Source organism: Heterodontus francisci, chromosome 13, assembly GCF_036365525.1.
Source record: "Heterodontus francisci isolate sHetFra1 chromosome 13, sHetFra1.hap1, whole genome shotgun sequence".
NCBI lineage: Eukaryota > Metazoa > Chordata > Chondrichthyes > Heterodontiformes > Heterodontidae > Heterodontus > Heterodontus francisci.
Genome location: NC_090383.1, coordinates 50,586,607 through 50,614,233, shown reverse-complemented (window position 1 = coordinate 50,614,233; position 27,627 = coordinate 50,586,607). Strand labels below are relative to the sequence as shown.

The following is a 27,627-nucleotide window of genomic DNA, read 5'->3' as shown; positions in this document are numbered from 1 at the left end:
TGAAAGAAAGACTGCAGGAGGTCAGAGAGACAGGGCAGTGGCAGGAGATGGTCCCCTGCAGTGTCCCTGAATGTGTAGTGGATCAGGTCATGATCAAACCAACTCCCCCAGAGGAGATTGCATTGGCACTGCAGGCAAATGATCATGAGATCTGCCTGTCTGAGACTTTCTTTGGAAAGTTAGGAGACCCAGGGATTGAATTAGATAGATTTTCGCTAGCTGAGGCTCAGCGAGCCGACCCAGTATTGCGAGAATTAGCACCGGCTGCCCAGGCTGAAAGTGAAGCAGAGGGAGTCCCTGACTGCTACTATTTAAAGAATGAGGTACTGATGAGGAAATGGAGTTCTCCTCAGACCTGGGGGTAAGGAGTGGACAGTGGTTCACCAGTTAGTGGTGCCGTAGAGGTGCCGGGGAGAAATATTAAGGGCCCACGAGACTACAGTGGCTGTACGTACTAGTATACAAAAGACCAAAGCCCACGTAAGACAACAGTTTGACTGGTCAAAACTCCACAAAAATGTGGTGGAGTACTGCAGGAGTTGCCACATGTGCCAGGTTGAGGAGAAACTCCTACCTACAGTCCAACCTGCACCCCTAAGTCCTGTACTGGTGTTAGGAGGACCCTCCAGCAGGGGGCTGGTGAACTGTAAGGGACCCCCACCGAGAACAAAAGGGGACAGGCAGGCACACGGCTGGCAGAAGTTTAGAAAGAGAAGGGGAAAAAGTGACCAAGAGGGCAGGTTAAAGGAAGTCCGGGAAGAATCCTGGATGAAAATCCCTACTGTCCGATCAACCAACCCTGAAAAATGTGAAAAGGTAGACCCCACATCCTCCTATGTAAATGTAGACTGTAGAAGCACCCCGCCAGAGTTGCTAATAGCATTTACAGGAACCTGCAGAGACAAAGAGAAACCGTGAGGGTGATGTCTCACCCCTAGTCGAAGTGTCACAGGAGAATGCAGTTAAATCTGCACCAATACCTGCAGGTAGGAGTGTCCCAGAGAACAAAGAGAAGAGTAAAAAAGAATCCTCCCCAAAGTCAGAGGAAAAGAGAACCACCCACCCCTTAAAGTCAAAAGTCTTTGCATGACTCAGGAAGTTCAGGATAGACCCACCCACGACTACTCTCCTGGAAAAAAAGGGGAAAATTAAAGCAGCTCTGGTACCTAGAAAATACCATTTTTAATAGGCTTTAAGATGGGTGAATGAATGGAAGTGAATGAGACAAATGCATCGTTTTCTTTTCTGTATCTTATATTTTTCTCAAACTCTGTAATGAAATGCTCTGTTTTTCTTCAAATCGCATTTCATTCCCCTGGGTGTGGAGGTGTCGGGAAACCCCCTCCCCCCACCCACTGCCAAGACTGAGGCACACATTATTTTGTCACATGAACAAAAACTTAAAATTGCAAGCCCTGACTGGAAGAACATTTGCATAGTACCAGACAATGTTGAAACAATGGGTACCCAGCAGTTGCTTCCCCAATACGCAGAAGTGGTCAGACCAGTTTTAGTCACATGACTAACTGGCTGTTGCAGAGGTTTGAACTGAGTTTTAAATTGGAGAAAACCGGATTTGAACTGAGACAAAACCGTATGCTCATGGAGTAAAGATCTCTCCTGGAACTGAAGCAAGAATTACTTCCTCTCCCGTCTGCCTGCCTCCATCTCTTTCCCACGGAACTGAATCTTGTTAACTCACATAAACTCAGAGAGAGAAAAATCTCCTATGTGAACAAGGTTTACGTAGAATACTGGGCCCCAACAAAACGCAAGACCATATCTTCAATCAAGGACTACAGCGAGCTCGAGAAACAGCAACAAAATATGTCCTCAAACTGTTCTACTTATCTTTTCTGCTGTTCATTTCTGTCCCTACTTGCATGTGTGTATCGCATGGGCATGTCATATATCCGTAGGTGTTAACCGTATTAGAATTTAAGTTTTAGGTTTAATAAATTTCATCATCTTTAAACCACAGAAAGCCTGCTTGTGCTCATTTCTTTGACTTATAATTGGAAAGTTGTGAACAAGGATTCACAAAGGGGGATCTCAAAACAGTGTGTTTAAAATAAAACCCTGTTACAATAAGACCAGGTAAAGACAGCCAAAGACCCCTCGACACATTTCTAACCTGGCCATAACACCTGCAATACTCTGCAGAGTGCATTTCAAGATTTGTCATGGACTGCTTGTGATTGACTCATTTGACTGCAGTACAGTGAATACTACTTTTTCTCTTTTCACAACAGTCCCACACTTTACTTCCCCTCTGTTACTGATCATCACAGCATTCTCTTGGCCACAATGCTCAAATAAAAACTACCACAAAACGAATTCCATACCAACTTTATTAATCAACCTATTCAATATTCCATGCAAAAGTCAACTAATCACTCTCTTGTGCATTCCCTTAATTCCCTTAGTGAGCCGTTGCCTGTCCTGGTGCTCCTGTGCAGTGTGACTCCATTGGCTGCAGTATGGCTGCTGGAATACTGCTGACTTTCAGTGGGGCAGGCTGCAAATGGTCTTGCATGATGATCACGCGTAATTGTGGCCTTAGACGGCCCGGCTTTGGACTGCACCATCTCAGCATGGGTGGCAGTAGTCTGATCTGGCTGGCTAACAGGCTACAGCAAGGGCAAAGGTGGAGAGGCAGGGGTGGGAGGATGAATGCTGTCATCCTGAGAGATGACAACAGATTCGTGCTCAACAATGCCTCTGCAAACCACTTTAAAACTGGCATTCACAGCATGAGAGCAGCACAGTGAGCAAGCATTGCAATAAGCTGAGCTTTCGTGACTTCAGTCTAAACTAGTGTGCTACCTCGCCAGGTGAGCTGGCACCTGCACAACCCTCTCTCCCTGCCCTGGCTGCAGGTTCCTTTTACCCAGTGTATCTCCACATGCAGATCGCACCTCTAAGCTAGCCTCTCAAGTACGCACCATGTTGGTAGCTGAGTTGATGGCTGTGAGTGACTGTGTTTCTTCATCAATCTGTTCTTCCTCTTCCACCACTGCTGGCCAGGTTTCAGTTCTTGCGTATCTGAAACGAGAAAGGGACAAGGTATGGTTGTGCTGTGGGGAGCGGGGGATGGCAAGTGATCAATGCTTAGCCCATCTGCAGCTTGTAAACCAGAGAGATTATGGGATGAGGGGGAAGTGGATGTGAGGAGGAGAATTAGGGATGAGCAATCCATCATTAATAAATGATTATTTTTCATCTGTTTTCACTGTGGAGAACGACGATGTAAGTGTAGAGATCATGGAGAGGGATTGCGATATACTTGAACATATTAACATTGAAAGGGAGGAGGTATTCGGTGTTTTAGCGGGCTTAAAAGTGGATAAATCCCCAGGCCCAGATGAGATGTAACCCAGGCTGTTGTGTGAGGCAAGGGAGGTGATAGCAGGGGCTCTGACACAAATTTTCAGATCCTCTATGGCCACAGGAGAGATGCCAGAGGACTGGAGGACAGTGAATGTGGTACCATTATTCAAGAAGGGTAGCAGGGATAGACCAGGTGATTACAGGCCGGTGAGTCTAACATCAATGGTTGGGAAACTATTGGAAAAAGTTCTGAGGGACAGGATTAATCTCCACTTGGAGAGGCAGGGGATAGTCAGCACGGCTTTGTCAGGGGGAGATAGTGTCTAACCAACTTGATAGAATTTTTCGAGGAGGTGACTAGATGCATAGATGAGGGTAAAGCAGTTGATGTAGTCTACATGGACTTCAGTAAGGCTTTTGATAAGGTCCCCCATGGGAGATTGGTTAAGGAGGTAAGAGCCCATGGTATCCAGGGCAATTTGGCAAATTGGATCCAAAGTTGGCTTGGTGGCAGGAAAAAGAGGGTAATGGTCGAGGGTTGTTTTTGCGAGTGGAAGCCTGTGACCAGTGGTGTACCACAGGGATCGGTGCTGGGACCCTTGCTGTTTTTAGTGTACATTAATGATTTAGACGTGAATATAGGGGGTATGATCAGTAAGTTCGCAGATAACACGAAAATTGGTGGTGTAAATAGTGAGGAGGAAAGCCTAAGATTACAGGACAATATAGATGGGCTGGTAAGATGGGCAGAGCTGTGGAAAATGGAATTTAATTCTGCAAAGTGTTACGTGACGCATTTTGGGAGGACTAACAAGGCAAGGGAATATACAATGGATGGTAGGACCCTAGGAAGAACAGAGGGTCAGAGGGACCTTGGTGTACTTGTCCATAGATCACTGAAGGCAGCAGCAAAGGTAGATAAGGTGGTTAGGAAGGCATATGGAATACTTGCCTTTATTAGCCGAGGCACAGAATATAAGAGCAGGGAGGTTATGATGGAGCTGTATACAACGCTAGTTAGGCCACAGCTGGAGTACTGTGTACAGTTCTGGGCACCACACTAGAGGAAGGATGTGATTGCGCTGGAGATGGTGCAGAGGAGATTTACCAGGATGTTGCCTGGGCTGGAGCATTTCAGCTATGAAGTGAGACTGAAAAGGTTAGGGTTGTTTTCCTTAGAACAAAGAAGGCTGAGGGGGGACCTGATTGAGGTATACAAAATTATGAGGGGCATTGATAGATTAGATAGGAAGAGACTTTTTCCCTTTAGCGGAGGGTTCAATAACCAGGGGGCATAGATTTAATGTAAAGGGCAGGAGGTTTAGAGGGGATTTGAGGAAAAAAAATTTCACAAGAGGGTGATTGGAATCTGGAATACACTGCCTGAAGTGGTGGTAGAGGCAGGAACCCTCACAACATTTGAGAAGTATTTAGATGAGCACTTGAAACGCCATAGCATACAAGGCAACAGGTCACGTGCTGGAAAATGGGACTAGAATAGTTCGGTGCTTGTGGCCGGCACAGACACGACGGGCCTGTTTCTGTGCTGTATAAATCTATGACTCTATCATCATTGATGCTTTCAGCCCCACTGCTGGCTGTGGCCTCAATGATGGCTGCTCCATTAATGGCGAGCACCATCTCCTCCTTTGGGTACGAACATGTAGCTATGCCTGTCCCCCACCAGTTAGATGCTGCTGCCTGCAGTTGTGTACCACCTTATCCTACAAGAGAGAGGGAAGTGTGTAAATGAATGTGCAATTTGTTTGGCTGCATGGTTGTCATGGTTGAATAGCTGGCAGTGTGTACAAGCTGTGAGATGTGGGTGTGTGGCTCACAGCAGTGTGAGGGTGAGGTGAAGCTTTAATGTTGGGTATGATTCGTGGTTGATGGGGATTGTTGGTAAATGAGTGAAGGGAGTGATGGTGAATGGAGCAGTGTGTGAGGCTAGTAGTTCATTTTGTAAGGATATAATTGATCATTTCAAGATGGATTCACTGACCTTGACTACTCATGAGTTCATTGAACATCTTGTGATCCTCAGGGCTACACCGTTCGCATTGACATCGATGGCTATCTGCTCTCATTTGCCTTCAAAGTGTCCGTCTGGAGGGCCTCCTGGTCCCCTGTGGATAAAGCACCTCCCTCATCCTATCCACCTCCTCCACCAAGGTCTCCATTGCTGCATTTTTCAGTGATTTTCCTGTTCCTGCTCAGACACTCTTGTCCAGCCCCTTCTAGCACCTGCTTTTGCCAGAATGCACCTCCCCTTTGTGAGGTGAAGGCTGGCTTTAAGTAGTGTTAGCCCCTCTCGAATTTGTGCCCCCTGTTCAGGTGTGCAGCCACATGGCAGCACGATGTTTGCGCGCTGCCTGCATCAAAAGCAACAGGCATGGGTTAATTCAGCATTGCCATCCTGTTATTGGACCTTACTGAAATCCGAGGCCATGGAGCCTCAATCTTAAAAACAGTTGCTCCTCCTTTATAAACGACCTTCATTAATAATCTGTTTGCCACAATATTGATGTGATTTCAGCAGTGTTAGGATAACCTATACAGTGCTTTTAAATGTTCCTCATCCATGCACGAATGATACCATTCATCCTCCCACCCCTACCACTCTGCCAGTGCCCATGCCTACCTTTCCCAGAACTCCATGTTTGAATCCCTCCAATCAGGTTCCGCCTCTGCCACAGTACCGAAATGGCTCTTATCAAACTCTCAAACAATATTCTATGTGCCTGTGACAAAGGTAAACTAACCCTCCTTGTCCTTCCGGCCTGTCTGCAGCCTTTGACATGTTGACCACATCATTCTCCTCCAGTGTCTCTTCCATCGGCCAACTAACTGGGATTGCACTTGTGTGGTTCCATTCTTATCTATTTAATTGTAGTCTGGGTATTGCCTGCAATGGCTCTTATTCCCACTCCTGCACTCTTGCCTCTGGTGTCCCCCAAGGATCTATCCTTAGCCCCTTCTTATTTCTCACCCAAATGCTGCCTCTTGGTGACATAATGCAAAAACACACTGTTAGTTATCACATACTCTTGACAACACCCAGCTCTACCTCACTACAATCTCTTTTAACTCCTCCACTGTCACTAAATTATCAGACTGCTTGCAATACTGGATGAATAGAAATTTCCTCCAGTTAAATATTGGGAAGACAAAGTATTGTCTTCAGTCCCTGCTATAAACTCTGTTGCCTAGCTACTAATTCAGTCCCTCTCCCAGGCAACAGTCTAAGGTTGAACCCGACTGTTTGCAATTGTTGGTGTCATGTTTGACCCGAAGTTGAGCTTCTGACCACACATCCGTGCCATTACTAAGACCACGTGTTTCCATTTTCTTAACATCGCACAACTCCGCCTCCAAGTTCCATTCACCTATCACCCCTGGGCTCGCTGACCTACACTGAATCACAGTTAATCAAAGCCTCAATTTTAAAATTTGCATCTTTGTTTTCAAATACTTCCATGGCCTTGCCTCAGCTCTCCCTATGTCTGCAATCTCCTCCAGCCCCACAATCCTCTGAGATATCTACGTTCCTCTAGTTCTGGCCTCTTGTGCATTGCTGTACCATTGGTGGCCATGCCTACAGCTGCTAAGGCCCTAAGTTCTGAAATAAGGCCCTAAGTTCTGAAATTCCTTCCCTAAACCTGTCTGCCTCTCTACCTCTCCTCCTTTTAAGACACTCCTTAAAACCTATCTCTCTCACCAATCTAGCCCTCTACCCTAATATTGCCCTACGTGGCCTGGTGTCGGATGTTGCTTCATAACGCTCCTGTTAAGGTTCTTGGGACTTTTTATTATGTTAAAAGGTGCTATATAAATATAAGATGTTGTTCTTGTAGTCACACTTCCGCTGCACTGAAAACATTGAATTTGCACTTGATTAACTCAAATATTATACTCATATAAAGCAACAAACCACAACTCAACGCCTAGGGATCCCATCAGCAAGCAGATATGAAAAATACCAATCCAAAATCATAATTCAGAAAATAGCTAATAACTAGCAAAGAGCATTTTTGAAAACCCCTTTTGTAGCTGCCTTGTATTTTTAGTAACCCACAGACAGTAAGTGCTGAAATATAAGGTTTCTGATGCAAACACAAAATTCAACCCAATTCTTGACAAAATCATTGATCTTTTCCATACTGTGTCTGTTCATGTGCTTCAAATTACTCCAGAAATGTTTCTCTTCAAAACCATGGCCACGTGTTAGAGGTCTGGGCCTTCCATTTTTTAACTGTTTTCTCTAATGTGGTTCTTTCTGTGTGTTTCTACAAAATTAGAATTAAGTATTTTTAATTCCAGCTAAAACTGACAAAGCCTTCAAAGAATTTTTGGATGCCCGGAATCCCACAAAACAGCATTCTTTTACCTTGGAATCATATTTGATCAAGCCTGTGCAGCGTGTTTTGAAGTATCCACTACTGCTGAAAGAGCTAGTGTCTCTAACTGACCCAGAGAGTGAGGAGCACTATCATCTAACAGGTCAGTACTGAACAACACGCCAAAGATCAAGACATCATTATCCCCCATGATAGCATCTGGTTTCATTTCTTCATTTCTGGTGGTGGGAGGGGTGAGGGGTACTCAGTTAGCTGACTCTGGCTGCACTTGAGGTATATGGGCCCAGCAGTGGGGAGATGCATTGAGGAGGTGAAAAAGAGTGGGAAATGCTTTCAGAGCCTCAAAGCAGGGCAGGAAACATGGGGGAAGAACTTCTAGCAGCCTCTGCAGCTCTTCACAGGATTGAATATCTAATCTTTAGGCATTTAATTTCACGGTGGGGGGTGGGAATGGGGAGAAAGGACCTGAATTCTTCGACAATTCCTAATCTGAATCTGTTCACAATTTACATGAAGATCCTTTGTTGACAGTTCTGAAATATCACCTTAAATGTCTGCCACTGCTTCTCTACTGTCTTACCTTTTAACCTATTTTCCCAGTCCACTTTAGCCAACTCTGTCCTTGTAATTGCCTTTCTTTGAATTTAAGCCACTGGTTTCAGACCCAAACGTTCCACCCTCAGAATTTCACATTCAGTTTATCATGTTATGATCACTCTTTGTGCCTGGAGGATCCTTTATTGAGGTCATTTATTAATCCTGTCTCATTACTCATTACCAGGTCTAAAATAACTTGCTCCTGGGTTGGTTCTAGAGTATATTGTTATAAGAAACTGTCCCTAATACACTCTATGAACTCATCCTCCAGGCTACCTTTACCAATTTGATTAGTCCAATATATATGAAGATTAAAATTGCCTGCAATTATTGCAGTACCTTTCGTACAAGCCCCCATTTTTCCTTGATTCATTTTCTGTCTCAATGTTAGGGGGCCTATAAGCTACTCCCACAAGTGTCTTTCCTTTGCTATTTCTTACCTCCACCCAAATTGATCTTCTGAGCCAAGATCATTTCTCACTACTGTACTGATCTCATCCTTTTATTAACAGAGCTACCCACCTCCATTTCCTTTTTTCCTATTCTTCCAAAATGTCAAATGCCCTTGAATATTTAGTTCCCAGCCTTGGTCACCTTGCAACCATGTTTCTAATGACTATCATATACGCATTTATTTCTATTTGTATTTGTACTATTTGTACATCCATCTTGTTAGGAATGCTATGTGCATTCAGATTTAAACCTGACTTTTTACCATTTTTCCCTACTTTGATCTTATTTGCTGGTGCACTCTTGTTTGTACCCTCTTTCCCTTCCTGTCACACTCTAGTTATCATTATCCGAATTGCTACCCTGCACTCTTGCCTTGTCTTTTCTCATTAACTTTCTAAATTTCCGCTCACCTGAACCCTCTCTCCTGCACCCCCCTTACTATTTAGTTTAAAGCCCTCTCTACAGCACTAGTTATATGTTTCACCGGGACACTGGTCTCAGCACAGTTCAGGTGAAGGCTGTCCCAACAGTGCAGCTCCCACACCAATCTTTGACCAATGCCTTCAACTCTAATCTTCTTTAGCCTATGCCAGTTTGCTCGTGGCTCAGGTAGTAATCCATAGATGATTACCTTTGTGGTTCTGCTTTTTAATTTAGCTATCTGCTCATACTTCCTCAGAAGAACCTCTTTTTAGTCGTAGCTATGTGGTTGGTACCCATATGGATCACAACAACTAGATCCTTCCCCTCCCACTCCAAGTTCCTTTCCAGCCCTGAGGAGATGACCTTAACCCTGGCACCATGCAGGCAACACAGCCTTTGGGACATATGCTCTTGGCTGAAGAGAACAGTATCTATCCCTGTAACTTTTCTGTCCTTACTACTGCTGCATTCCTTTTTACTCCCCCCCCCCCCCCCCCCCACCACTTGAATGGCCTCTTGCACCAGAGTGCTGTGGTCAGTTTGCTCATCCTTCCTGCAGTCCATGCTCTCATCCACACAAGCTGCAAGAACCTTGAACCTGTTTGACAAGAGCAAGGACTGAGGCTCCTCCATTGCTACCTTCTGGATGCCCATACCTACCTCGCACATAGTCACACCCTCCTGTCCCTGAGAACGAACCAAATCTGAAGTACCTAGCCTAAGGGACTGCCTCCAGCTCTGAGCCAAAGTTCCTCGAGCTGCAGATGTGGTTGCAGTGGATCTCACTGGTGTCCACCAGCTTCCACATGCTACAGCTGCAACACATCAGCTGCCCTGCCATCTCTATTGTGTTTTATTTAACTAATTGGGTTTCAAATTTAGAAATATCACTGATAATTTGCAGTTATATTAAGTGGTTTAATGAGTTAAGCCACAAATTTAATATAATACTTCTATCTCCGCAGTACCAGTTTAAACTACTGCCTCAATTTAGAAAGGAAAAAAACCCCTTAAAACTCACCAACCAATCACCTACCTGCTCACCTAATTAGTGCCTGTGGGCTTCAGCTCTCAGGTCTCACTGTCTCCTGCTCCTTGTCTTAGATCACTGCTTGTTCTGTAAAAGACCAGACCAGACCAGAACAGCACATCCTCCCACACTTAACAGATTCCCACGTTAAGCGCTCTGTCTCGCAGCACTCAGTCGAGCAGAGTTTCATGCTACTTTTTTAAAAATTTCCCTGAGCTTTCATTGTCCTTTATCTGAAGGAATTGATTGTTGCTGGGATGAGGTTTGGCCAATTAACACAGGGCATTCATCAGTACCCCTCTCAAATGACAGTTGTTCTTGTGTTACCTAATAGGTTGCTTGGGGAGTGGGGGTTGGGAGTTGAAAGGCTGCTTGATAGTTGGAAAGAAGAGTGGGAGTGGAAGGAGGAAGGAGTATCGCAGCAAAGCTCTCTAGCAGGAGTCGCAGGAAAGTGACCAAGAACAGTAAGTTTCTGCCTCCAGCCTCGACAATGAAGAATCCCTACTGATGCTTTAAAAAAAAATATTGCTTGAGACTCTTTTTTTTTCCTAATGCCATGTTCCAGCTAGGAACAAAGCAGGAAATTTGCCAATGACTTTGCATTTCTAGTGATAAATTACACCAGACTGATTAGCATGACTTTGCCTTGGAGTTTTCTTCCCTCCAATCTGGTACAATGTGTCTATGTAGTGTTCCAACTTAGATGAGTGCAGTGCAAGGTGAGCTTCTTGTCACTATGATGTAGTGCATTTAATAAAACACACCAGCACCGAGGTACAGGAATAAATGTTAGTGGTACCAAAATATTATGTTCTCCTACAGATCACACTTTATAGGCTACTACCCAATACATTATAGCAAGAACTGGCTCCACCTTCTGGACAGCCAGAGTGCACAGAACATGCGCGTCAAACACTTAACTCTTCAAGGACTAACATTACTACACCAAAGTCAAAAACTGTACTGAGCTTCCAACGAGCTCTAAATATGATGAAAGATCTGACTTTCAATTCTATGTATTATATTCCAAATATTAAGTTCTGTCTCCATTTATTACAAAGGCCTGGATTTTACTGGGGCTGTTGATCATGAACTGTCAGCGTTCCCCATAATTACCCTTCTGAAACTGACCACGACCTCAGGATGTCAGGCATGCGCAGATCAACGTGGAAATCCTGAAGTTACAGTCTGTCACTCAGGCTCTGCCACAGGCTGCACTGCGGACCACCCCAGGGCCAGCAATCATTGAAATCAGTGAGAATTTCAACTTTCCTGCTCCCATATCACTGTTTGAACAATATTTTATGGGGTTTCAATCAGGCGTAACTGTTTTTAATGGTGATGTGATTAATAAAATTTGCTGAATAGAACTGATGCTGAAAAAAATGCTTTTATAATTATGGAGTGCTGTTAAATGATTAGTAGATTTTTAAAACTAAATAATAAAAAAAAAATTTCTGAATATTTTAGCTTCTATCTTCACACCACATGTATGTCCCAATCTTAAATTTGCTCTATGTAAAAAAAAAATTTTTTTAAATGATTTTATTTTATTAATCTTTGTTTCCTGGGCTGGAGGGGAGGGGGGGGGGTGCGGGGGTGTGTCTTTGAAAATCATTTAATGGATAGCCTGATGCAATCACTGCAGATCCCTGCTGAGAATGCCCAGTACAGAATACTGTAATTAATTGCATGGCGATAGAGGTGAAATTCCCGCCAGAGAGATCACTTAGTGAAACTTAGTTTGAGCAGTGGCGAGCGCCGTTGCTTCAATGCTGACTGCAAACTCTGGACCATTATCCTTAAAAGACTTGCATTTATATAGCGCTTTTCGTGACCAGAGAACTTTCCAAAGTGCTTTACAGCCAGTGAAGTACTTTCAAAATGTAAGTCACTTTGATAAAAAGCAAATGATCTGTTTTTATGATATTGATTGAGGTGTAAACTGGGATCTGTAAACTCTAAGGTTCAGAAAACTGTAAACAAGAAGTTCGGACATGACAAAAGTTCAGTTATGAAACTATTTTACTGAGACAAAGTCAGAACACGTTTATTAAGTTTTACTCAAACTAAAGCAATAAACTTGGGCAGCGATTTACAGACTAACACTGGCTATATACTTTCTGTATTAGTCCTGGGCAAGGAGTGCATATCTTCTCTTGCAGCTTTTGGTCTTCGAACTTCTTTTCTGTCGTCTTGTTTCTGGTTCTCTCCACTGTTTTGACTCGATCGGGAGGGTCTCTTATCCTATTTCATATCCAATTAACCTCTCCCAGTGCCCAGTTATGCTCATTTCAATGGTGATTCACCAGAGCAGAAGGACATGTATCCTATTCCGACTTCATCATTCATCATCTCAGTATCAGTACATTCCTTCAGTCGCTTATCTCTAGCAGCTCCTGAACATCTGGTGTCTTCAGCTTACACACACAGTTAAAATTTTTGGCAAGATCTTTTGTCTGGGCACAAATGGTTTGATGAAAGTCAGTAATCTTTCAGCGGGATAGATATTGGGCAGGACATAAGGGGATAACTCCCCACCTCTTAGAAATTGTATCATAGGATCTTTTACATTCACCTGAGAGGGCAGCCGGAGCCTCAGTTTAACGTCTCATCCAAAAGATGACCGCTCCACAGCGCAGCACTCCTTCAGTAGTGCACTGGAGTGTCGGCCTTGATCTTTGTGCTCAAGTCCTAGAGGGACTCGAACCCACAACCATCTGACTCGGGCAAGAGTGCTACTATCTGAGCCACATTTTAAGTGATAAATTATCATTTTGGTGGATTCCCCTAATTCTGATTTTGTACTGTAACAACTTGTGCAGACCCAAACTGGGGCATGAGAAAGTGCTGTTCATATATTGGTTGGTGGTTCAGTCAAAATGCAACATTTGCTTAATTTTACCTTCTAAAAACCAGGGCGTGGGTATGGGTCCAGCAGTGACAAATTGGTCTTCGGCGAATCAGGTAGTAGGGAATCAGCAGCCTGTTTTGCACAGGTCCTGCTTTTCTTGTCCATTGAATTTAATGGGAAAGAAAAGCAGGCATGGTGTAAGCAGGCTTCCTATTTACTATCACCTGTTCCCAGATTTCATCAGACAAATTTCACCCTTCAAATTATCCTCCTCCCTGTGGACCTTGGTGACATGATGTACGCATATAAAGTGCACAATAATGTCATTTGCCTGATGTGCACACAACTTTGTGTCAGATTTTGGAGATGAGCCAGCTTAGCAAAGTTCACTTGTTGATATTGCTGGTCATATTGTTTAAAGCCTGTTTAACCAGCTTCTCATTTACAGCTTATGCAGCATTAAAACAGCTGAGAGCAGAAGCAAAATGTGTTCTTGAAGTCCCTACCAGCTGATGTTTGATAGGTGGCAAAAACTGATCAAAGTGTGAGATGAAGGGAATGCCAGGAGCAATAAAGAGGTGGAGCAAATACCTTAAAGACAGGAAGAACATTTTAAGAAAGTGCTCATAAACACCACAGTTTAGGGCCTCTGTGTGCCTTCTTAGTGTCTTGCTCATCTTGAGGTTGTGTGATGTCCAAAATAAAAGCTGATTTCCACTTTTTTGTGCTGCCGCCCCACCCTCCATTCTGACTTTTGCTCCTAAAAATAAAAACTGAAAGACAATCCCAAAAAATAGATTTTTAAAATCGGTAATCAAGGCTGATTTAGAAGGTCCTTGCATGAAATTATTTCAGGTAATCTGAACCTACCGCACAAAATGGCTCAAATTCAGTATTTAATTGACACTAACTTGGCCAGTATGCAAGTGGAAAATGTCACATTGGTGCAATGGATGGTATTTTACTGAGGCTGTGGTTGAATAATATTGTTTGAACAGTGCAGGGGGCGCTTTACTAACCGGCAGAACTTGATTACACCTGGTGACTGAAATAGGAATCTATACCATTTTCCAACACTTAACATTCTTCACTTTGATCAGCACAAGCTCTGCCAAATTGTCAAAATCAGGTAGCCATCTGTTTAAAAAAAAATGTGGTGATAAGCACTCAAATTATTATAGTTGAAAGTTTTAAGGATAATAACTGGTATTTGTTGTTACAATTATTCTGATGAATATTTTATTTTTCAATCCCAGAAGCACTAAAGGCAATGGAGAAAGTGGCTAGTCACATCAACGAGATGCAGAAAATCTATGAGGATTATGGGGCAGTCTTTGATCAGTTGGTTGCAGAACAGCCTGGAACTAAGAAAGAGGTAAAACTTTGCCTTCATGCTTCAAAAATAGCCATTCTTTGCAATCAAGCCAAGACCATGAGTGTTTGTATGCGATGAAGGCATCACGGCCAAATCTGATTTGATCCTGAACCTTACACTTTCCAGTTGAGTTAGCAATCAGAAGTGAGAATCTTGACTGATTTTTGTTTTCCTTCTCCTACCCCAAAGGGGCTGAGACCGATTCTTGCACCTTTATCACTGGCCTGGCTGAGACCAGAAAATGCAGCATGGACTCGACATTAAACCTGAGATCTTCCTGATCTGGATGGCTTGTTTTGGGGATTGACTTACAAACTGATTTTTGAATTTATTCATTAATAGTCTTGGATATTACTGTTTTTCTATCCAACTATTGATTGGTAGTTGGACAGAAGATTTATTTTTGGAGTTTAAGGTATGCTAAACCATTGAGTATTTTATGGGTGCTAGTTGAATTCCAGGGCATTGTAAGTGTTCTTGTATCCTGTGGGTGCATTTTGCACTGGGAAAGTTTCATGAGCTATAGATGAAAAATGAGTGGTAACTAATATTGTGATTCTGTCATTAACAATCTACCTATATGACCAGCATTTATTTATGATTTGATACTTACTTAAGAAGATTGGTGTGCTCAAGTCCCTTGATTATTTCCTGTCTAGGAGAGGGAGCTCAATGGAAATGCAGCAACATGTTCCCCTTTTCCCATGGAGAGTGTGTTTACTATGATAGGCTGAATTTTTAGCACCTACTGTACTGACAGCAAGGCTGGCAGGACAGGCAGCTGATCAATAATTTAACAGGACTGTTATCTTAAGTATATAGATTTTAGTGTGCTGTTTCATCTCTCGATTATAAAAAGGTACATTATTCAAATTGAGAAATTGAGTGTACCTGCTATCTTGATCTGATTTTTACCTTTTTTGCAGTTTTTAAAATTTATCTCCAGAGGGATTTTTTTTGTTTTGGTCTGTGACTTAAATTCCTCAATTGTATTCTAGGTTACAGAGCTTTCAATGGGAGAGCTTTTACTGTACTCTTCAGTTACTTGGTTAAACCCTTTCCCATCTCTGAGTCGAATGAGAAAAGATCCTGAACTGACCGTCTTTGGTAAGTGTCATAAATGAGGGATGATAGACAGATTTCCTTGATTTTATTCATCTTTTCTAGACTAAGGAGTAAACAACATCTCCAGGTTCTCATTCAGTGATGAGAAAAATACAAATTTCCATTCTAGCTGGGGGGCAGGGGGGTGGAGAGCGCTGTGTTTCTTAGCTTTCTGAACTGAAGATTTGGGAGTCATCAATGCAGTGGCTTAACTGAAGAATTCTTCAGCCCCTTACCTCTCTCGTCCTAAGGTAGTAAAAATTTTAAGTTATTGACAGCTGTTTGGTACCACAAGTGGCCATCATACATGTATATGCCTGGACAGGGCTATTTGACTGTAGAAGGTCATCACAGCCAAGACCAGTCATGTCCTCATCCAACATGCACACTTCCAGAAAGAATCACTGGATAATGATCAGGGTGCAAACCTAAATCGATTTGGCCCTCTGTAGCCTGGAAACATCAAACCATTTGTAGCAGCAGCTCCTCCCCTGCACCACCACTCCCCCCACCCTCCATCACTGCTGTTCAGTCAGGATCACCAAATTCACTACAGACCAGGGATTAGACTTTGAATCTTCCTCGTCTGGAAGCCTGAATGCCATAATACTTTTATCCACTGAATCAGCAGGGAGTGATCTGAGAATTTCTTCTAATTCCTTTTTTAAATTGTGTACTGGAGGTTTGAGGGAGAAGGGTAAAAGAGTACTTTTGCTCCTATTCAGAACCAACTTTTATATAGTCTGTTACTTTTTAGAATTTTTTTTTTACTGATCCACTTGGACAGGAATAAAGTAATCTGGAAAACTTCAGAAAATCTATTCCTAAATATTAACCTCTATTCAAAAATATGGTTTTCAAGATTTTGCTTTTGGTCAGTTTCTGTTTGGTTTTAGAAAAGGAGAACTGCAGGTTATGTAGCCGTAATCTGTATTTACAGCTAATTTCCCAATATATTTTGGCATTGTAAAATTTGGAGTGAATGGTGTTCACTCTTTTTGTAGATCAGTGTCACTTCTCTTCAGCTCCCATTAACCTTTATTTTTTTAAATCAGCAGCCATAGAGTTGTGACTGACAAATGTATCTCTCATTCTACAGTTTTTAAGCGAGCTGTCATACTGGTCTATAAGGAGATCTACAAGTTTAAAAAGAAAACTGTAAGTCGCACATTTGCACTCACATCAATGCACATCAAGGACTACCTTTTTTACCCCTGCTTCTATGTAAAAATATTTTCTAATTGTATTTGAATGTTTGACTCCTGCAACCTGTTCTCTTCCCTAGGGAACAATTCCTCGCTCCACGTACACCCATGGTGATATTGATCAGTTTAAATTCAGATGGCTGATTCCACTATCAGCTCTTCAGGTCAGGCTGGGAAATGCTGCAGGTAATGCAATGTTAATGTAGTGGCAATGACTTGGTATGTAAACCTAGCCTATTGTAACATACAGTACTGCGAAGCCACTCATGGCTTTGGCTCACTTTTACAGATTATTTTTCCCAATTTTCCAGATGGTATTAAAATAGGGATTCATTGATTTAAATAGGATCTAAGCCTCCTCTTCCTTTAACTGTCATCTAATAGTCACTATTGGCAGTGTAGTTATAGCTAAGGGCAAATACATGGAGCAAGACTGCTTTGTTTCTCTGATTATATCAGTGAGAATAGAATAGCACTACAGGAAATTTCATCAATCTGGTTATAGTGATAAGTCAAGTGGGAAGGGAAGTGATGCAGCAGTATATGATGACAGTACAATTCAGGCTTTGAATATTCTTTGCATGTGTGGTGTTCAGTTCCTTACAGTTTAAAAAGTAATGGTGCTAAAGTATTCATATATCTCAAGATGTTGGCTATGATAGATGAGAGGATTAAGATATAGGGTGCTGAATTTTACCAGCCCCTCGATGACATGAGTTGTGGTGGAGAGGCCCGTAAAATGCTAGTGGGAGCAGCCCGCCATGACCCACAATGCCGAGAAGGCCCCGCCAGATATTAGCAGCAGTGAGGCCTCGGTGCGGCCATCCCGCCACTTGGTGGCATGGCCTTCATTAAAATTTGGAAATTACAAAAATGATCATGCAAATGAACTTACCTACAGCCGCCGATCGCAACTCGCGTGCCTTTGGAATTCCGAGGTGAGAAACTGGTGGGGAGGGGGGAGGACCAAAATTATCAGGACGGTGGGGGGGGGGTGGTGCATGGGGAAAATGTTTTTTATTGGCTGTGAGGATGGTGGGAAGGGATCGAAGGGCAAAAGAGATGAGGTTGGACGGGAACGTTTGCGATGTCTATCAAGTTTATACAGCGTTGGTGGCCCGAAAATAGAGGTTTCAATAAAATGTTAAAATAAGGTGTAAATGAATTCTGCTTTAAATATTAACATTTCATGTAAAGGTATCGAAGCCCTTTAAAAATGGTGCCTGCGCAGTGGCGCCAGATGCCGTTGCAGGGGACGTGGCAGCCGACCCCTCTACATCGTCGGGGTGGGCATTCCGTCCTTCCATTTAATATTGCAGGGGCCCAGTGGCAGCACTTCCATATCGGAAGGCCGCCGACTTCACAGCGCGTCGCCATGGCGTGCGCATGCTGATAAATTCACCAGGGGGTGAAATTGGTCTTCAGAGGTTTTTTTTAATTTGTTCACGGGATGTGCGTCCCTGGCTATGTCAGCATTTATTGCCCAGCCAAAATTGCCCTTGGGAAGGTGGTGGTGAGCTGCCTTCTTGAACTGCTGCAGTCCTTGGGGTGTAGGTACACCAACAGTGCTGTTCGGAAGGGAGGTCCAGGATTTTGACCCAGCGACAGTGAAGAAACGGTGATATAGTTCTAAGTCAAGATGATGTGCGGCTTGGAGTGGAACTTGCAGGTGGTGGTGTTCCCATGCATCTGCTACCCTTGTCCTTCTAGGTGGTAGAGGTCACGGGCTTGAAAGGTGCTGTTGAAGGAGCCTTGGTGAGTTGCTCCAATGCATCTTGTAGATGGTACACATTGCTGCCACTGTGCGTCAGTGGGTGGAGGAAGTGAATGTTGAAGATGGTAGATGGGGTGCCAATCAAGCGGGTTGCTTTGTCCTGGATGGTGTCGAGCTTCTTGAGTGTTGTTGGAGCTGCACCCATCCAGGCAAGTGGAGAGTATTCCATCACACTTTTGACTTGTGCCTTGTAGATGGTGGACAGGCATTGGGGAGTCAGGAGGTGAGTTACTCACTGTGGAATTCCCAGCCTCTGACCTACTCTTGTAGCCACAGCATTTATGTGGCTGCTCCAGTTCAGTTTCTGGTCAATGGTGACCCTCAGAATGTTGATAGTGGGGGTATGGTAATGCCATTGAACGTCAAGGGGAGATGGTTAGATTCTCTCGTTTGACATGGTCATTTCCTGACACAGGTGCGAGTGTTACTTGCCACTTATCAGCCTAAGCCTGGATGTTGTCCAAGTCTTGTTGCATTTGGACAGGGGCTTCTTCAGTATCTGAGGAGTCGTGAATGGTGCTGAACATTGCGCAATTGTCAGCGAACATCCCCACTTCTGACCTTATGTTGGAGGGAAGGTCATTGATGATGGCTGAAGATGGTTGGGCCTAGGACACTACCCTGAGGAACTCCTGCAATAATGTCCTGGGACTGAGATTATTGACTTCCAATAACCACAACGATCTTCCTTTGTGCTAGGTATGACTCCAACCAGTGGAGAGTTTTCCCCAATTGACTCCAGTTTTGCTGGGGCTCCTTGATGCTATACTTGGTCAAATGCTGCCTCGATGTCAAGGGCAGTCACTCTAACCACACCTCTGGGCTTCAGCTCTTCTTTCCATGTTTAAACCAAGGCTTTAATGAGGTCAGGAGCTGAGTGGCCCTGGTGGAACCCCCACTGAGTATCAGTGAGCAGGTTATTGCTGAGTAAGTGCCACTTGATAGCACTGTCGATGGCCCCTTCCATCACTTTGCTGATAATTAGGAGTAGACTGATAGGGCATTAATTTGCCAGGTTGGATTTGTCCTGCTTTTTGTGCACAGGACATATCTGGGCAATTTTCCACATTGCCGGGTAGATGCCAATGTCGTAGCTGTACTGGAACAGCTTGGCTAGGGGCACAGCTAGTTCTGGAGCACAAGTCTTCAGTACTTTGCTGGAATATTGCCAGGGCCCATAGCCTTTGCAGTATCCAGTACCTTCAGCCATTTCTTAATATCATGTGGAGTGAATCAGATTGGCTTAAGACTGGCATCTGTGATGCTGGGGACCTCAGGAGAAGGCCAAAATGGATCATCCACTCGGCAGTTCTGGTTGAACGTGGATGCATTGTCTTTTTGCACTGATGTGCTGGCTCCCCCATCGTTGAGGATGGGGATAATTGTGGAGCAGCCTGTCAGTCGTTTAATTGTCCACCACCATTCACGATTGGATGTGGCAGGACTGCAGCTTTGATCTGTTTGTGGGATTGCTTAACCCTGTCTATTGCATGCTATTTCTGCTGTTTGGCATACAAGTAGTTGTGTGTTGTACCAGACTGACACCTCATTTTTAGATATGCCTGGTGCTGCTCCTGGCATGCCCTCCTTCACTGAACCAGGGTTGATCCCCCAGCTTGATGCGAATGGTAGAGTTGGGGTTATGCTGGGCTGGGCCATGAGGTTACAGATTGTGGTTGAATACAATTCTGCTGCTGCTGATGGCCGGCAACACCTTATGGATGCCCAGTTTTGAGTTGCTAGATCTGTTCAAATACTATCCCATTTAGCATGGTGGTAGTGCCACACAACACGATGGTGGGTACCCTCAGTGTGAAGACAGGACTTTGTCTCCACAAGGACTGTGCAGTGGCCACTCCTTTCAATACTGTCATGGACAGATGCATCTGGGACAGGTAGATTGGTGAGGATGAGATCAAGTAGGTTTTTCCCTTTTGTTGGTTTCCTCACCACATGTCGTGGACCCAGTCTAGCAGCTATGTCCTTTAGGACTCAGCCAGTGCAAGTTAACAGAAAAGAAGATTGGGCACTGTGTAAAACGGGCTGCTAATTTGTTATCGCTCATTTTGGATTACCACTGAAAAGCAGTTTCATCCCTGTAGTGTTTATTGCTGGGAGTGCATAAAAATGTGTCATAATTAAAAGCTACATTCCATACTTGTATTAATCTGGTTAGTGGGCATGGCATATGTGCTGATTAAAGGCCAACATCCTTTGAATTAACTTATTTCAAAAAGTACAAGTTGCTAGATTTCTGTTTCATGTCTTAATTAGTTCCAGGTCATTTATTCTAGCACTCTACAGGGATTGTGATTTTTAAAAATGTTGTCATTTCTGGTGGATGGAAATGTCAGAAAAATAGAAATTCCATATTTTTATAGTCATTACTTAAGAAACTACTTACCAAAACTACCAAAGGATTTGACTTTTCTTACTGTGGAAAATAGTTGTTATTTTTAATCTCGTGTAATAATACCTTTGGGAACAAGCAAGCAGCTTATTCTAAGTTGTGAAAGCGCAGCACAGAGCTGTAACTAGTTTTTGGAAAAACAGCACAAATTGTTTTTAGCAACAAAGTTTTTAGTTTCTTCAGGAACCATAGTTCAATTAATTCTTTCTATGCATGTTATTAGAATTTTTTTCTATAAGAGCTGAGCTGTTTTACAGGCCATTACAATGTTTTTGTGTCTTAATTTTCAGCTGCTGATCCACAGTGGCACAGTGGTTAGCACCGCAGCCTCACAGCTCCAGCGACCTCGGTTCAATTCTGGGTACTGCCTGTGTGGAGTTTGCAAGTTCTCCCTGTGACCGCATGGGTTTTCGCTGGGTGCTCCGGTTTCTTCCCGCAGCCAGACTTACAGGTTGATAGGTAAATTGGCCATTATAAATTGCCCCTAGTATAGGTAGGTGGTAGGGGAATTGAGGGAAGGTGGGGATGTGGTAGGAATATAGAATTAATGTAGGATTAGTATAAATGGGTGGTTGATGGTCAGCACAGACTTGGTGGGCCGAAGGGCCTGTTTCAGTGCTGTATCTCTAAATAAATAAATAAATTCCAGAGTGCAAGAAGTGACATAACTAAACTGCAAGGGACTTTTCTTTCTGCAATAATAATTTTCTTCATTATTTGTTTCTTTTTTGGTTCAGGCACAGATATCAACTGCATCTGGGAGTTAATCCACACGAAATCTGAACTAGAAGGGCGACCTGAAACAATTTTTCAGCTGTGCAGCAGGTAGCCTAAATAATGTTTTGTCTGTTTTCAATAGTAAATTAAGACCACCTTCAAAAAGGGTTTTAATAAACTGTTTCTTGATGCACTACATTCTATTTAAATGACCCTTTCACTATGTACCATCGTGATATCTTCAAAGAGTTTCATGAGTCTGTTACTAATCTGGCGCTACAGAAATGTTAATGTATGGTTCCCACAAAAAGCTAAATTCAACTGCAAATGCATGCTTTTTCCAATCAAAATGAAACCATGAATCCATTATCATAAAACTTTGTTCTTGCTTAAAATCAATTAAATCTGATTTTAAAGCACGAATAATTGAGCTAAGTAATAAACTATGGCAAGGTGATTGAAATTGTGTTCTATGTAGAAGTTGCCAGTAGATGTAGTGAGAAGGTAAGTACTTCCAATGCCAGGTAGGGAATGTAGCGTCACACCAAAACTGTAGTATATTGAAGTTTGCATTCTGGATTTTATTGGATTTAAGTTTATGTTGGAACCCATCCTTTGGGAGTAATTACTGGGCTACATTTTGCTGGGAAATTAACTATGTGTTAACAACGCACACCTTATTAATGTTCAAATCGGATAGCAAGCTCAGAGGATGTAAGAAATGAGTTGTGAATCTGCAGAGCTTCCAATTGTAAATCTCCAATTTACACTGCTCCTCTGTTTGCTTCGTATAAATAGCATCTCTCCCTGAGCCTCCTTGTTATTTTGAAGATTTTGTTGGATTTGCACATTAATTGCTTGTTAAACTCACCATAGAAAATTGAGGCTGGCTAGACGCAGCGTAGTACCTTTTTAATGGCATGGTAATTGTTAATACAATGCCAATCAACCTCTCCAGCCCAGAAAGGGAATAGTTTAAACTGTTCAATCACATACTGCATGTGGTAAATTATTGTTCAAGATTTTAAAAGTACAATTTCACATTTTTTAGTTATTTTGTTACTTTTCCTTTGTCTCGTTTCTCATAATCCAATCTTTCTTTTGCTGTAATTCCTCCTTCTGTATTTTATTTGACTTTAATTTACCCAACTTTTTCTCAATCCTTAAAACTCATTAAGGAGATTTACACTGTTGGACCCACCATTCACTAAGATCCCAGATTCCATTGCCCTTGCCACACTGTTATCAGCTTGCACTTCCAGCAAGTTACAGTGCAAAAACATTTCAAGCTGAAGAGTGCAGAAAAAGTCTAACATCGCAAGCAATGAGATGCCCATTGCAGAAGATCCAGCCTCATTTTACCATGCAACCAGAAAGTTTAAACGTGATGCAGTTAAAACCAAAGAAAAATTGCCATTAATCTGAACTATTCTCAACCTAAATTCCTGGCAACTGTACACGAAATGTTCAGTTCCAAAGCTGCTTAATTGTCAGGACAGCTTCTTCTTGCCTATATGCCACGTCTGTAGGTGTGTTCAGGAAATTGAACTGCTAATTACAATTTCTTTAAAAAGTACAATCATATATGAGCTGGCTATCTCAAAAATTTTCAGTTGGGAAGTCTTTACAACAGAGCTATTGGCATGGATTTCGTGGTTGTTACACTTGCACTTTCCCTAGACTTTCCATGGAGTCTTGCTCTGGAAGATCCTCTCAACCAACTGCCAAAAAAAATGGGGTTCCATCAATAGATCATCTGGGACCTCTGTGAACAGGGCAAGCAACTGTGTTGTGTGTCTCCTTGACCAATCAGATTAAGAATCATTAATGAGCAGCACAAAGTCTGAACCAGGAAGTGTCAATTAGAATATTGAATGAAATACCAAGTCAAGTGAAGAAAGCAAAATAAAGGGAAAGATAGATTGGATTGAGAGATAAAAGAGATAGCGTTTTTAAAAATATTTAATTTTTTTTACATCTCTAACAATAATTAAAATCTGAAGGAATGAGACTCCACACTTGTCACATTTTTAGTACCAAAACTGCTGTTTGGCAGCAATTAAAACTTGTATTGCCTTTAAAAGGGAACTTACACGGACAAGTCCTAATTTTAGTGAGTATAGTGCGTATATATCGGTTAAGCACAACAACTTCATTCTGTTTCCTGAGTTTCAATGGCAAGTCTGTTGGCGCGATTCCGTTATAGCGCAGCTTCTGGAGGAGTAGGGCATCTTGAACAGAAACTTTCTGATTTAGACATTTAACTGCACATGTCCGGTTGCTGTCCAGTTGACAAGTTAATAACTGTAAGCGCTATTAGTCTCACTGTTATTTTTACTGCAAAATCCAGCCCAGTGTTGTTCTTCTCTAGTAATAGGAAGATCAGGAGTTTCTACTGGATGTTCTTTACTCGTCTTCTTTACAAGATTGCACATTACGTTGTCTAAAATTTTATATCTCAATGTTTAATATCTAAACATTTAATCCAATATTATAATTACTTAATCATGTGATGGTGTGCTATACAACACTGACCATCATGTTGTAGGATACCAACAGATTATATTTAAAAAGCTGTGGCCACCAGTTTGTCTTGCAGTTGCTCCTATGTTGCAATCATGCAATTGATAAACTAAAAACATGATGAGGAAGTGAAACACTTACTTGAGGTAAGTTAGGAATTTGTAGTGCATTTGAATGTCAGCACCTAGCATTGTCACTAGTCTGTAGATTATTTGATTTGGGTCTAACGATTTCATCAGATAAGCAACATCATCTTGATTGGGTATGGATTCCATTTATATTGAGCTCCCTATATTACGCAGCATTACTCTGGCCAAAGCAAATGGGTGATCTCCTCGCAGACTTAGCCAGTCTTACCTTTCACTCAGCCACTAGATGGTGCCTAAATGTGACCAAATTTGACTAGTCCTCTAATTTTCCTTCTATCCCTAACATAATGGCTTGTTGCCTCGATTGCCATTGGACTTTCAGACAGACCCCACATTCTAACACTCTTTGATGAAGTGTGCTAATACACCAAAGAATAGTGTGTCACTAAACTACCATCATATATTTAATCCTCAGTGTTCAGGTTTTATTTGCAAAAGCACAATTGTTGCTTTTCATGTACTTTATTGGGAGAAAGTCTTTTGCTTTTAAAGATATTTCGCATGTAAACAGCAGTTATTTCACTTTATTTCCACTATTTGCAGTGATCCTGAGAGTAAAACAAATATCATTAAAGTGATGCGTTCAATTCTGAGGGAGAATGTTCGCCGCCATATCACCAAGTCAGAAGTACCACTTGAGAAACCGAATAAAGAACGTGTGATTCCTCTGAGAAACAGGGTGCCATCCTCTGCTAAAATTGGTAAGAAAATATAAAAAATTCTTTCCTACATTAGCCAAGTTTTCACTAGTGTGAGTCAAAGTTTTGGCTGCCCTGGAAATTAAATTCATTTAGAAATAAGCAACTCACTCATGTATTCAACTTAATCTCATGAATTTTTCTTGGATAGATACTTAGATTAAAACTTCCCGTTTCTGTTGCACAGAATAATGGATGGTCAGGAAGCGTGTGCTGAGAGAGCATGCTCTGTGTTTTTGAGCTGGTACATTCACTCAATTTGTCCTTTAAAACCCTGCTTTCCAGCTTTCCTTCTGAGATTCTTCCTGTCCTATTCATTTTATCCGAGACATACCAAGGCCAACTTGTTGCACCAGCAGATCTCTGGTAACTCTATTCAAACCAGGGATCGAGCTTATGGCCTTCCTGGTTTGCACTCTTCAGTATAACACAGTATAACATGAGACACTGGAAGAATCTCTCAAGAACTCTAGTCCACAGTCTTAAAACCAAATCTAGACCACCCATTTGTGTCTATTAAATACTTGCTATTTCTTTTTAAATTGTGATAACAGCTTACTTTGATTTTTTGTTTTGTTTTCTTTACTTCAGCATCAACTCGAGCATCAAAACTGTTCAAGCATTCCCCATCTTATTGGAGTCAGGACTCTGGGAAACATAATGTTGATTCTGATGAATGTAGCCTGAGCAGTGGAACTCAAAGCAGTGGCTGCCATACCTCAGAAAGTGGACTAGAGCATAGTAGCCTTTCATATCCAAAGCAGGAACACAGTGGTGTGGAGGAACAACAGGGACAGGAAGTAAAGGAATCAGATATTTTGAGTGATGAAGAAGATTACTGCAAGTCCAAGAATGAGGCTTTGACAGATGAAATTAAAGCACAATTTGAAAAAATGCAAATTGAAGTTGACGATAAAGCTGATGTGGAGCAGGCACCAAATAAACAACTGGATACAGAAGAGATGGAACAAACTGATGATCACCCCAGGCTTGTGCGTGGCCACTTCTGTCCAATCAAAAGAAAAAGTGCCAGTACAAAGAAGAACAAAGGGAATCTGTTAGCCATGCATGAACACAACCGATCTCTGGATAGTCAATCCGATGGGCCGAATGTTGACTTGAATTCTGTGTTGGAGAGAGAATTTAGTGTCCAGAGCCTAACTTCTGTAGTTAATGAAGACTGCTTCTATGAAAACCTTGAAAGTAATGGAGAGCCTTAGCTCAAAGTCTGAAATGAGTGCTGCTCTTCACAAAATGATCAGGAATTGAATTTAGTTTATTGTCTGTCTTTATTTTGGTTCTGCAAATTATACTTTTCTGTTCAGTTGTTTTGGTTTTGAAAGTAAAGATCGCAAAAGCTTTGTAAAGGAAAGCAATGTTTAGTTTGCCTTACTGCTGTCTGCACTAAGACCACAGTTAGCCTCAGAAATGTAGATTTTTAAAACTCGTTTTCGTTAAAGAAAATATTAAGCAAAGAAGTCAATTATTTTTGTCCATTGCGGACAATAAAATTATTGTTTGGGTTCTATAATACATTAGTTTTCTATTGGATTTGCAAATAAGGAAGGTATTGAACACCAAAAGTAATATTTTCAAGTTAAAGTAAAATTGCTTATTTTAATAGGCTGTAAATCTTAATTTTATTTATAGATGGAAAATATTGGTTTACATTATATCACCAGGATAATGAACAGATGGAATTTGTTACATTGTGTCCAGTTTTAAGTTTTTAAAAAGCTAAGTATGGCACTGTTTTCTGTTTTATCTGTGTTTGCCAAGGTAAACCTCTGGTGGCCTGACACGAAGAGATCTACTTATTTAACACTGTCTTCAGCACTGCAGGCTTTGGTTGAGGCTGCAGTAGTGCACATGCCTCTTAATGCTAACATTCTTATTTAGGTGTCTTTTTTGTACATAAACATTGGAGGTTGTGTATATTGTAATTTTATGAAAACTGCATTGTAATGTTGGTTTTAATTGGTTATATTTTGTATTCTGTTGAATGACTACTTGACATCAAATATGCTGAAAAGTGTTCTGATGTGGAATAAATATGCACAATGTATTCAAGAAGTTCTGTGTTGTTCTCCTATTGATGACATTACATTGAAGAAACTTGGCATACCATTGGTCAAAGCATATTTTACCCAAGTCTAATTAAACCTTTATGAGGATGCTAACTTTGGTTAACTACTGAGTTCATTCATTTGTGTCCATATGCAAGGAGCTTCTTTGAAACAAATTCCTACCTCAACCTGGACATGTTTGTTTCATTTTACAGCTCTAATATAGTGTGTCCTGGAATAGTAGAATACAGGTTTGTGTGTTTTCCAAATTCTCTTTCAAATTTTGCTTCCGCTGTTGGGAGAGTTGGACAATTCAAATCAGATGATTCCCTATGGGACAGAGGGAAATAAACCCCAAGTTGTTCTTCTCCCCCTCCCAGCAGCAGTGGTGGATGAAGCCTGGGAGGAAGATGTAAAATTGGACTTTAAAAAAAAAGTCATAATATCCAACTTGGGGTGATATGTGCAATATATTATCCAACAACCACCTCTATTTATATAGCACCTTTAACCCTAATAAAATGTTCCAAAGTGTTTGAGACATTATAAAACAAAATATGA

General features: G+C 42.0%; 1 protein-coding gene across 5 annotated transcripts in view; it reads left to right on the top strand.

Moving 5' to 3' along the window:
* Positions 1-27,073, top strand: part of LOC137376374 (rho guanine nucleotide exchange factor TIAM2-like) — a 438,770-nt gene extending 411,697 nt beyond the window's left edge. For all 5 annotated transcript variants that reach the window (XM_068044808.1, XM_068044809.1, XM_068044812.1 and 2 more), the window contains 8 exons: positions 7,651-7,830; positions 14,302-14,420; positions 15,419-15,527; positions 16,624-16,682; positions 16,810-16,915; positions 21,651-21,738; positions 24,846-25,003; positions 25,592-27,073. In XM_068044808.1, coding sequence (XP_067900909.1) covers positions 7,651-7,830; positions 14,302-14,420; positions 15,419-15,527; positions 16,624-16,682; positions 16,810-16,915; positions 21,651-21,738; positions 24,846-25,003; positions 25,592-26,220 — 1,448 coding nt within the window. In that variant the 3' untranslated portion in view covers positions 26,221-27,073. The remainder of the gene's footprint in view (positions 1-7,650; positions 7,831-14,301; positions 14,421-15,418; positions 15,528-16,623; positions 16,683-16,809; positions 16,916-21,650; positions 21,739-24,845; positions 25,004-25,591) is intronic.
* Positions 27,074-27,627: the final 554 nt, after the last annotated feature.